This window comes from Nicotiana sylvestris, chromosome 3 (genome assembly GCF_000393655.2).
Source record: "Nicotiana sylvestris chromosome 3, ASM39365v2, whole genome shotgun sequence".
Classification (NCBI taxonomy): Eukaryota; Viridiplantae; Streptophyta; class Magnoliopsida; order Solanales; family Solanaceae; genus Nicotiana; species Nicotiana sylvestris.
The window spans coordinates 137,675,301-137,687,614 of NC_091059.1; the positions used below are offsets into that span (position 1 = coordinate 137,675,301).

Below are 12,314 nucleotides of genomic sequence, written 5' to 3' on the forward strand. Positions count from 1 at the left end.
TAGTGAATCTCAAAAAAATATTTAATCTAAATAATGTGCGACTCTTGCATCTTATTCTAGTCTAGCAAAATATTGAAGACCAAATATCCCAGGAAGGTTTCTTAATTACTTTTCTTAAGAAGGGAAGAGGTAAAAAGAAGAAAGAAAACTATAGGGGTTTTTGGGTGGTGGGATAAGGGATAATACTTTTTGGATTAGCTGCAAATTATTTTATTCCACACTTGGTTAAATTTTTGAAATCGAGATTAGTAATTTCAGGATTAATTTATGTCATAATTGAGATATTATTCTGTCCCACTTTGAGGCTGGAATAAAAATATGGGGATTAGTCTCTAAAGCTATTCCTCCAAAGTTCTTAAAATATTCAAGGATAAAATAAAAAATAAAAGTTTATCCTAATTTATCTAGTGTTCATCAAATACATATTTTATGTTATACCTTATATATCCTATCTTTAATCCAACGAACTAAATATATCACTAAATAATTCATTACTATTTAATACTCGTTATTATAATTTGGGATAACTTGTTCCCTGACGAAATGACCGGTAATGATTCTTTTGCAAATCAATTAGTTGGTACTTAGCCAAAGTTTAAAAGATGAGAGGAATATCCCCTAATTACCATTTTTGTAATTAGCTTCTAAAACCGGGGCACTTTAGAAATAAAGGGAGAAATATGACCGTTGGGCCTTTGGGGGTCCTTCAACGTCTCTATATGTATGTTTTTCCTGTTCTGCAACTTCAAAACTCTGCCCAAAAAAACGCAAAAGAATATTTGAGAAATCATCAACAGATAGTTTACGCAGTTACGAAGAAGAAAACTTGATAATCTTGTGGATAAATTCTCTGAAGAAGGACTGAAAATTTCTCTATTCTGTGAGTTTTCTGTGTTCTTCAATCTACCATCTTGCTTTTGATCGCTGAGAACATTACATGTTTTCTTCAAGAATGACAATTTCAATTTATCTCTTCTAACTGCTATGCTTCTATGTTAATATCTCAACGCTTTTACATTTCCTAATTGGGGTTGAAATTTTCTAGTTTTTTGTTATTTTTATTATCCTGGGTTCAAGTTGAAGACAGATTTCGAACTCAATTTTTGCCGTCTACTAAAGTTCTAAATTTGTTGATCCACTTTTCCGTTTGGTTAAAGCCTTAGGGTTTTCGGTTCTTCATACTGAATTAAAGATGTATGATTCTAGGGTTTTCCGTTGTTGGATTAAATAATAATTCTTGAAAAAACGAAAAGGGATGGCCCAACCCAGAGCCCTCGAGGAATTTCTCAAGTTTTCGAATATTTTTTTCATTTTTAAAGGTGAAAAGAGTTTCACTGTGTTCTTCTGCCTTTTGTTAAAGGAGATTAACGATTTGATCTTGATAGAAATTCTAGGTACTTATGGTAAGATAATAAGCATAATCAGTTTGTTTAACTTATGCGTTAATTTTGGCGCATCTTTTCATACCTGTGTGCCCCTGATTTGTATTCGCTAATTCTGTTTCCTGCAATCTTGCTACTGCTATAAATGGTCATCTTACATGGTTGCAGTGAACATAAAGCTATACACATTTAGTCATTCTATAAAATAGTTTCAGTATTATCATAGTACACTGACAAAATCGCTAGAGTTCCACATTATTAAGCTTGATTCTTGTGTGTAGCACTCATTTTTTTTGTTGCCAAGCTTGTTCTTTAGGGTGTATTAACTATCTATTTTTAGATGCCCTCTTGAAGATGCATTTCAGATGTAGATTAAAACATCTTTTCTTCCCCATAGGCCCCGAATGAACTGCTTTATTTTGAGAAGCCATGACCAATGTACTTGATCTTTGGCATTCTGATTCTTGCTACGATTATAAATGTCTAACTGAATGGTTGAAGAATATAAAGCTATACTCACTGAGCAAAAAATGTAACATCACAGCACACTGAGAAAATCCCCGGAATTTAAAACATTAATGAAACTACTACTATGTTGTTTATAAATCTCATTTCTTTGTTGTTTTGCTTGTACTTTATGTATGTAATCATTTCATTTTTTTCGCTTCGATTTCATGTTATAACGTCAATTACATGGTGCAGGATTTTATTCTAATTCTGCTGGGACGCGAATACATGGCTACATCAGCTGCTCACCTGATTCAGGATCAGAATATCAATATACATTTTGATGGTAGAAACCTCATTAGATAAGCATGGAGTATAATGCTTTGATTTACAACTCGACGTTCACTAATTTTTGTCTTTCATAGGGGCTTCTTTGTTGGGAAAGACTGATACTTCCAAGGCATCAAAGAAAGGAGGAGGAGGTCTTGGTGGAAGAAAGGCACTTAATGACATCTCAAACTCAGCAAAGCCTTCTGCTCTGCAAGCAAAGAAAAATTACTCCTCGAATGTAATTTCCATCGCAAAAGATCTCGATGCCACTCGAAACAAAGTTACTGACAAGGGTGGCAGGAAGGCACTCAGTGATCTTACAAACTCAAGCAAGCTATCAGCAAAGCAGGCTGCCAAGAATAAGAAACTGAGTACTGCTGCAGCAGCAAATGTTCCTACTTCTATAGCGGAAGAGCGATTTCTGCATGATCATCAGAAGTGCATCAAATCACAGAGAAAAGCGATGGACATTGATTATTTTCTAAAGGAAGTTGGACTAGACAATGGTAATAAAAAAAGAAACCTGAGCAACCATGTTTTATTGTTTTATGAAGCAGCTGATAATCTGATTTTCCTATTGACAGATGTCCCTGTGCAGCTAGCAGCATCTCCACGTGCATCTAAACTCTCAATGAAGTCAATGGTCAGTAGCATTTTGTTCCTTTTTATCTATTTATAACTCGCTTAGTCTTGTGATTCTGTAAAATAAAAGTTGTTTCTAACACCTGATGACTTTGATATACCAGCTAGAGAGCCCCGTGAAGTACTTCGAAGTGGAAGAAATGCCAGAACTGCTGATGTATGATAAGGTTCCTCGATTTGGAAAAATGGAAACTTGTGGAGACGCTTCGCCATCTATTAGATCTCCTACATCACCAAAGCTATCATCTATGAGCTGGTGGAAGGATGGAAGCACTCCATGTTTCACACTGATTGAATCACCCGTCCTACCAAAGCATTGATGTCTTCTTCTTTATGATCACAGGCACCCTATTACTTAATGGCATCAGTCAGTTGGCTAAATGACTGTTGAACTTGTTTAAATTCTTTCTGGTTTTGGTGGCAAGAAGGCAGACTAGCTCCTTCGTCTCGCATGATTTACATTTTCGGCATATTAACTGATGCATTTTGGATTCTATCCCTCCTATTGTAAAACTTAATTTTCTATTTCAGATGCTTTAAGATAATGAATTGCTGGAGTCATTCTATTAAATGTTTTTCTTGCATTTGTTGTATAGTTCATGTTTTATAAGGTTGTATAGGAGACTGGGCAGATGATGAAACATGGGAATGTTCTCAGTTTCAACCTTTTAGAAGTAAGTTGCTTTGAAGTGAACCAAAAGATGAAAACCTAAAATGGTGTAATGGTGAACTTGAAATCCCACGACAGTTATTACGAGACATTCTATCAGAGTTCAAATGGTTAACATGAACTGCTCATCAGAGTCAACACAGTGGTCTAAGACCATTTGTGACATTGATGGATATGTTCTGTTCAGGTTTTTCTTATTTCAGTTGTTCAGAAATACAGATAGGAAGTCTTCTTCATGGCTAGCAGAAGAAGCAATGCTCATTGTCCAGATTGTCATGAATATAAACATGCATTTTCATTTTTCCTTTGGGTCTGAAATTTTCTAAGATAAAAACATATATTTTATTGTAAAAAATGCCACATGGACCAAAAAATTCATGTGGCAGCGCATGTGTCAACACTCTCATGGATTGTGACCGTCTAGGGGAGACTATGAAATTACTAAATTCGGCGGGGGAGGGGGGCATTAAAGACCACATGAAGTTTAAGGAGGAATTAAAATATCATTATCCTTATCCAAATAAAAATTATAGTCAAAATAATGTTGTTTCAAGTCTTTTTTACAGATTTGGCGCGAAAAAATAATTTAAATAACTGGTGGACTTAAAAAAATTAAAAACACATTTTAAAGACCACATAAAGATTATGGGGAACGAAAAAAAAGTCGCCAAATTCAGGTAGTCTTGAACTATTCTACCATTAAAATTCAAGTAGCTATTTTAGAAAATAATAATAGTATTGAACAAAAATAAGGAAAGACTTTTCGGCATGAAATCAAATTTCTTTAAAGGTATATTTCTCATATACTGATTGAGAAATACAAAATAAGTTCCTTCACAATACAACAAAGTCTATATGTACACCGGAAATTTTTTGTAGCGACTACCTACAAAATTTCTGTACTACAAACTAAAGAGATTTTTACTTATCTATATTACTTTTGAAACTTATTTACCCTCACTATTGAAGTTTTAACTTAATTACAAGTTGATATACAATTTACTACTTATATACAAATTTGTATTATATGAGTATCCCTTTATATTAGGAATTGAATAAAGAATTCCTCTCTCTCTAAGTCTTTGTCTCTCTGTCTATGTTCTTTCCCCAACCCCATTTTTCTTCTTTCGATTTACTCTGCTTTTCTCTCTTTTCTCATCTGCTTTATCCTCTCGTTTTTTCAGAAAATTCGTCAATGAATTTCAATCATTTTACTATAGAGTTTTAACTTAGCAATTTCCTTTCATATTGCACATTTGGTGTTCGGATTGAAATTATCAATCAATAAATTTTGAAGGTATTTGACTTTCCATCATTAATAGTCATTAAAAAGCTTTGAATTCGAATTCGGGTTTTCAAAAAATATTATTTGTTTGGATCAGTGTTGCTGTAAACGACTAAGAATATTCACTGAAATTTATATCTCAATTTTGAGGTTGTTTAGTGAATATTAGAGTTGATTTTGGCTGGATTTCAGTGAAAAATTAGATGAATATTGTATGAATCGTTGTATGAAATTAGTATTTAAGTTTTAATTTTTATTATTTTTACATAAAGTTGTTGTGTATTAAAATTGTATCAAGAGATGAAGTTTGATTGGAATTTCAGAAAGGAAGAAGGACACATCACATAAAAATATATACAAATCATATACAAAATACATATTGTATAAAATTTATATGAAAACTGTATTGAAGTTGTATGATGTTGTAATTATATTTAACTGGGTAAGAATGATATATAAAAGTTGTAAATAAGTTGTAAATAAGTTATATATTGTATAATTAGTTGTATGAAATTCATTTTTAGTTTGTATGTTGTCGTATATGTGTCAAATTTGTACCAGATTTGTTTTTAATTCATGTACGTTGATATACCATACATTGTTCTTTTCTCAATTGACTTATTAAGGAAAGAAAAGTAAAGAATGAATTCTAAATGGACTCATGTGCACTAATTTATATTTGTTTGAACTTAAAAACTTGAATATTGATGGGAACTCAATGATTTGGGTGGAGAAATTTTGAGTTTCACATTAAAAGTGTCATCGTCGCACTTCGGAATAACTGAGCTCTATGTGTTGAATTTTGTGTGAGACATTAACTGAGTAGCATAAATTCTTATTGGAAATACTAATACAAAGTTGAATCCGAAATTTAGAGGTGATTGAATCTGATTTGAAATCTGTTAAAACTTCAAATCCGCTCAATTATGCATTTTTATTCAACTGCGATTGGTATTGTAGTTTGACAATGATGTTAAGAAACTATTCGGTAAAAGCAGAGTAGAGCAATCATAGACATGAAAACATGGATAAATTTTGGCGACAATTGTGTTCAAAGTGTTATCATATTGTAGCGTATCTTTTTTCTTTTTGTAACTGAAGTTCCATTTGTTACATTATTCATGCGATTAAAAGTAGAAACCCACAGCGGGAAGGATGATTATTGAGAATATTGTATATAAGTTGTACGAAAAACTTTATTATAGCAGGTAAATTTGAAACTTTAGAGAAATTTGGTAAATAAGTTTCAAATATCATATAAGACGAAAAAAATTCCCCGATTAAAGCAAAGAACGGGCCATTCTTAAGCGTTTGTTGGGACCCTTTTTTTGTATTGCCCTATACCCTCTTATACGAAGAACAATGAGAAATTTTCATAAACCATTATAGTTTAGAGCCTAGTAACTATAGTTTGTCTAATTACCACTCGTAACTATTATTCAATTGTTATTAACTTGTATCACTTGTATTCAAAAGTGCAATTAATACAAACATGTGTCAACTGTATTCGTTCGCGCAATTGTATTCATTCGTGCAACGAATACAATATGTATCAACTGTGAAAGTCGAACTCAAGACCTCCGCTAATTAAGCGAGCGCTCTAACTAACTGAGCTATAAGAGCTTGTTGCTCTCTTATTTCAGTTCAACAATTAATTTTTTATTTCATACATTTACCATCAAATTCAAATATAACTATGAACGGTAAAGATGCTAAAAGTATAGCTAACATATGGTAAATTTTTCAAGAACAATTTAGAAGAGTGTCGAGTTTGAGACATGTGTACTTGGTCCTAAAATAGAAGACTCGACACTCAAGAATTGTCTTAAGATATTTCAGTTCTTTTAAAATTTTGAGTAATTACAAGCTGACTTTTGAGAAATTGAATATTATATGAAAGACTTATTAAACAATTTTTGTTTTAATTTGAAAAAGTCTCCGGGACTTATGCTTCAATACAAAAATGCACCCCAAACATCCGGACATATGCCTTGATTTGCTAGGCGTACACCTCTTGAGACTTTTCCCCCACATTATTGCCTCAGAGATTTTTTGAGGCACCTCCGAGAATTTTTGATGCGCCTTGCCCCGGAGCTCGCCTCGAAAATGTCTTTTAAAACACTGTGTTGCATCTTATGGAAGTGATTGCACCAACCCATTAGCAAACTTGGCATCAAGGGCGATTTATTTTGTCATGAAATCTTGATCCAAAACCTCTGTTTTTGTCCATCTCCACATTTTCACTGGATCCTCCTCTATTTAGTTGTCTAGTTCGTCGTGACATTGATAGATAGTACTAGTAATATACTGTTGACTTTTTCTCCCTTAAGCTAAGATACAAGTTACAACCTTAGGGAGCCACTTTTTGCATAAACATTTTGCTACAGAAATTTGTCTATATTGCAAATATAAATGCTCCTGTAGCATTATCATAGGTATTCCTCGTGAGGCCAGCCTATAATTTTTCATTGGCAATTTTCGTACTATATATACTTTTGCACATAAAAATAATAATAATGCCTCAATCCAAGTTTACTATAAAAGATTCATTTGTTATCCATTTTACAATTCGTAGTCCATGACAACCTCCCAAATCTTTTTCTCTTCATTACAGTTTATGGACATTGTTTCATCTTCAGAGGAGGAGCACTGATACTCCGGTGAGGAGATGTGCGCGACTAGTTGTGGTGGACACGAGGAGAGATATAGGACGACCCAAGAAGTATTGGGGAGGGGTGATCAGGCAGGACATGGTACTACTTAAGATTACTGAGGACATGACCCTTGACATGGAATTATGGAGGTCGAGCATTAAAGTTGTAGGTTAGGAGGCAGTTGTGAATATTTCTTCGAAGCATCAGAGTTAGACTTGCCAGTTATATTTTAGTTTAAGAATGTTAGAGGTTTCTACTGATGCCGGTCTTTACCTACTGGTTATTGTGTATTTTTCATCTATTTCGTGTTTTTTTTATTGCTGTTATTTTATTATGTTTCTGTTGATAATACTAATATATCGTCTCTTGTCGTCTTCTTGAGTTGAGGGTCTCCTGGAAACAGTTTCTCTACCCCTCAGGGTAGAGGTAAGGTCTGCGTATATACTACCCTCCCCAGACCCCACTAGTGGGATTATACTGGGTCGTTGTTGTTGGACATTGTTTCATCTGACACAAGCTCTATTCTATTTTAAAAGAAGAAGATTTTAAAACTATTCTTTTTCATCAGGTTAAATCACAGTATTACAATCCGCAGCTATTGTGGGTGCCCTCAAAAGTATTTTGGAATGTCATAACTGTTGGACACATGCCCATGTTGTCCAGCCAAAGACCCAATGGCCTAATCCTATTCTCTTTTGGTTTCCATTCCTATTTGGAATTGGATTCGGTTTATTCCTATTTTGAGTGGGTTTTGGCTTTAAGAGAAAGCACCACTCATGATCTATAAATAGGACAACCTTGGAGAATTATTCCATACTCATTGATACAAGTCTTTGAAAGACTTAAGCACCTAAGAGTGGTTTTTGAGAGAGCTTTCATCAAGAGAGAAGAGAGAAGAAAAATATTTGTTTTGCTGCAGATTTTTATTCCGACCAGCCAAATTTAAATCACGTTTAACAATTTGTTAACCGTTGGATCGGGCTGAAATTTTGACTGAGTGTTCATAACATCTTGGTCTTTGATTTGAATGGTGGAGATCAGCTTTGGTGCAAGTAACATCTGATTTCGAGCCTCTAACTGTAGCTTTATTTTTGTGGATTATACTCTTTCTTCAATTGATTAGTTGTTGCCCTTGTTGCTATTGTTGCTCCGTGTTTGGCACTTGTTGTTGTGTAGCCAATTTGGAGAACTTTTGTAACCCTCTTATTTTATAGTGGAGCCTTTTTTAGATCTTTGTGATTCGTGGTTTTTACCTTCGATTTGAAGGGTTTTCCACGTTAAAATTTGGTGTTTTTTATCTTCTTTATTTTCGGGTTTTCCTCTTCCTCGACATAACAGTGGTATCAGAGCCTTGGTTATTTATTCGGGTTGTTACGTAATGAAGGCGAATATGTTTAAATGGGAGACATTATAATGTTTGGAGAAGCAAGATGAAAGACTTGTTGTTCGTGGAGAAGATGCATCTACCCGTTTTTTCAGCTCATAAACCCGAGAATATATCCGATGAAGATTGGAATTTCGAGCACCAACAAGTACGTGGATATATACGACAATGGGTTGAAGATAATGTCTACAACTATATTGTGAACGAGATACATGCGGGATCATTGTGGGAAAAGCTAGAGACTCTTTATGCTTCAAAAACCGGGAACAACAAATTGTTTCTGCTAAAGCAATTGATGACCTTTAAATACAAGGAAGGCAGCCCTATCCTTGATCACATAAATGATTTTCAGGGCATCCTTGATCAGCGATCTGGAATGGAAGTTAATTTTGATGATGAGATATAAGGACTTTGGCTTCTTAATACTCTGCCAGACTCTTGGGAAACTCTTCGTGTTTCTTTGACAAATTCATCTCCTGAGGTAAGGTGACCATGGAATATGCCAAGAGTGGTGTGTTGAACGAGGAAGTAAGGACAAAATCTCAGGGTTCGTCCTCACAAGCAGATATCTTGGTTACTGAAGACCGGGGGAGAGATAGAACACGAGGCTCAAGGAATAGAGGTAAAAGTAGAAGTATGTCAAGGTCCAAATACTATAATATTACATGCAATCATTGTGGCAAAAAGGATACATCAAAAGGTTTTGCCGCAAGTTGAATCAAGACACTAGAGAAGGAAAGAAAGCTGAAAATAACAAGAACAATGTTGTGCTATTGTTCGAGATGACCTTCTTTTTGCTTATGATGAAAATGTCATCAATTTGTTATCCCATGAGACGAGCTGGATAGTAGATTCTGGAGCTACCTCACATGTCACACCAAGAAAAGACTTTTTCTCATCTTATACTCATGTTGATTCTGGAGTGTTAAAAATGGGCAATGCTAGTGAAGTTAAGGTTTTTGGTATTGGCATAGTTTATTTGAAAACTAATAATGGTTCAACGTTAGTTCTTCAAGATGTCAAGCATGCTCCAGACTTTTCTTTCAATTTGATCTCCGCGGGAAGATTAGACGATGAAGGTTACCATAATGCCCTCTTTAATGGCCAATGGAAGCTCACCAAGGGCTCGTTAGTAGTGGCTCGAGGAGTCAAGTCTGGTTATTTATATGTGACACAGAGCTCTATTCTTAATGACTCAATAAATCTGGTAGAAAGTGATACTTTGTCAGAATTGTGGCATCGAAGATTGAGTCATATGAGTGAGAGGGGGATTACGTGTTTGGCTAAGAAAAGTTTGCTTTCTGGAGTGAAACAAGCAAAGCTGAAAAGGTGCATACATTGTTTAGCTGGAAAACAGAAAAGGGTTTCCTTTCATAGCCATCCTCCCTCAAGAAAGCCCGATTTATTGGAGCTAGTACACTCTGATTTGTGTGGTCCTTTTAAAGTAAAGTGAAAAGGTGGTGCATTTTACTTTGTGACCTTCATTGATGATCATTCTTGTAAGCTCTGGGAGTATCCTTTGAAATCTAAAGATCAAGCAATTAGCGTGTTTAAGGAATTTCAAGCCTTAGCTGAGAGACAAAGGGGGAAGAAATTAAAATGTATTTGCACTGACAATGGTGGTGAATATTGTGGTCCCTTTGATAACTATTGCAAGGAAAAAGGAATTCATCATCAGAAAACTCCCCCCAAGACACCTCAATTGAATGGTTTGGCAGAGAGGATGAATAGAACTCTAGTTGAGAGAGTTAGATGCTTACTTTCAGAGGCTAAACTTTCAAATACATTTTGGGCGAAAACACTTAACACTGTTGCCTATGTTATCAATTTGTCTCCTGCAGTTGCTTTGGATGGTGATGTCACAGACAGAGTTTGGTTTGCCAAAGATGTTTCTTATGATCACCTGAGAGTTTTTGGGTGTAAAGTTTGTGTGCATGTTCCTAAAGATGAGAGATCGAAACTGGATGTCAAAACTAAGCAGTGCATCTTTATCGGTTATGGTCAAGATGAGTTTGGGTATCGTTTTTATGATCCGGTTGACAATAAACTTATTAGAAGTCGTGATGTAATATTTTTTGAAGACCAAACTATTGAAAATATTGACAAAGCTGAGAAGATAGATTCTCAGAGTAATGAGAGCTTAGTTGATATTGATCCAGTTTTAATTGCTAAGGCACCTATTGCACATGAAGGAACCCAAGACAATGATGGAGATAGTGATCAAGATCAAAATGATCATCATGGTGTAGATGTTATGGATGCTCCAGTTGATGAAGTTGTGGTTGATCAACAACCAATTCCTGCACAGGTAACTACTTCGAATGCTCCTGAAACCTCTATTAGAAGATCTACAAGGGAGAAGCAAAAATCCATGCACTATCCTCTTGATGAGTATGTACTTTTGACTAACATGGGAGAACCTAAGAATTATGATGAAGCCATGCAAGATACTCACAAAAATCAGTGGATCGAAGCGATGGAAAATGAGATGAAGTCACTCCATGAGAATGGCACATATGAGTTAGTGAAATTGCCAAAAGGTAAGAAAGCTTTATCTAACAAATGGATATTCAGAATAAAGAAAGATAATCATACCTCTGCGCCTAGATACAAGGCGAGGTTAGTTGTTAAAGGTTTTGGCCAGAAGAAGGGGGTTGACTTTGATGAAATTTTCTCCCCTGTCGTGAAGATGTCTTCTATTCGTGTGGTTCTAGGCTTAGCTGCAAGTCTAGATTTAGAGGTTGAGCAGATAGATGTCAAGACTGCTTTTCTTCATGGTGACATAGATGAGGAGATTTATATGGAGCAACCTGAGGGTTTTATAACTAAGGGAAAAGAAAATTATGTCTGTAAATTGAAAAAGAGCCTGTATGGATTGAAACAAGCTCCAAGGCAATGATATTTAAAGTTTGAATCTGTCATAGAAGAACAAGGGTATAAGAAAACTTCTTCAGACCACTGTGTATTCTTCCAGAAGTTCTCTGATGATGATTTTATTATTTTTTTGCTTTATGTGGATGACATGCTTATTGTTGGCAAGAATAAATCCAGAATTGCACCTTAAGAAGCAGTTGAGCAAATCGTTTGCGATGAAGGACTTGGGGCCAAAAAAGAAAATTTTGGGCATTCAAATCCACTGACACAGAGATAGAAAGGAGTTATTTTTGTCCCAAAAGCAATACATTGAGAAGGTACTCAAGAGGTTCAATATGACAGATGCAAAAGTGGTTAGTACTCCTCTTGCTAAACACTTCAAATTGAGTATTAGTCAGAGTCCATCTATTGATGAAGAGAAAAAGGAGATGTCTGGTATTCCTTACTCTTCTGCCGTTGGTAGCTTGATGTATGCTATGGTTTGCACTAGACAAGATATTGCACATGCCGTTGGTATTGTTAGTAGATTCCTTTCTAGTCCTGGAAAAGAACATTGAGATGCAATAAAATGGATATTAAGGTATTTGAAAGGTACTGCAGATTTGAAGCTGTGCTTTGGCAATGGCAAGCCTGAACTTGTTTGTTA

At 35.1% G+C, this 12,314-nt stretch overlaps 1 protein-coding gene across 1 annotated transcript; it reads left to right on the forward strand.

Annotated features, from left to right (window-relative positions):
• Positions 1-747: 747 nt before the first annotated feature.
• On the forward strand, positions 748-3,367 carry LOC104244826 (uncharacterized). Its single transcript, XM_009800329.2, has 5 exons — positions 748-880; positions 2,085-2,175; positions 2,255-2,665; positions 2,744-2,802; positions 2,906-3,367. The coding sequence occupies exons 2-5, from the start codon at positions 2,118-2,120 to the stop codon at positions 3,119-3,121; spliced, it is 744 nt and encodes a 247-aa protein (XP_009798631.1). The 5' UTR covers positions 748-880; positions 2,085-2,117; the 3' UTR covers positions 3,122-3,367.
• Positions 3,368-12,314: the final 8,947 nt, after the last annotated feature.

Bases quoted from the DNA above. Each gene is read 5' to 3' on its own strand.
- LOC104244826 (XM_009800329.2), top strand. From the start codon at position 2,118: ATGGCTACATCAGCTGCTCACCTGATTCAGGATCAGAATATCAATATA. The intron at 2,666-2,743 runs GTAATAAAAAAA...TCCTATTGACAG, and splicing joins GGAAGTTGGACTAGACAATG to ATGTCCCTGTGCAGCTAGCA. The intron at 2,803-2,905 runs GTCAGTAGCATT...TTGATATACCAG, and splicing joins AACTCTCAATGAAGTCAATG to CTAGAGAGCCCCGTGAAGTA.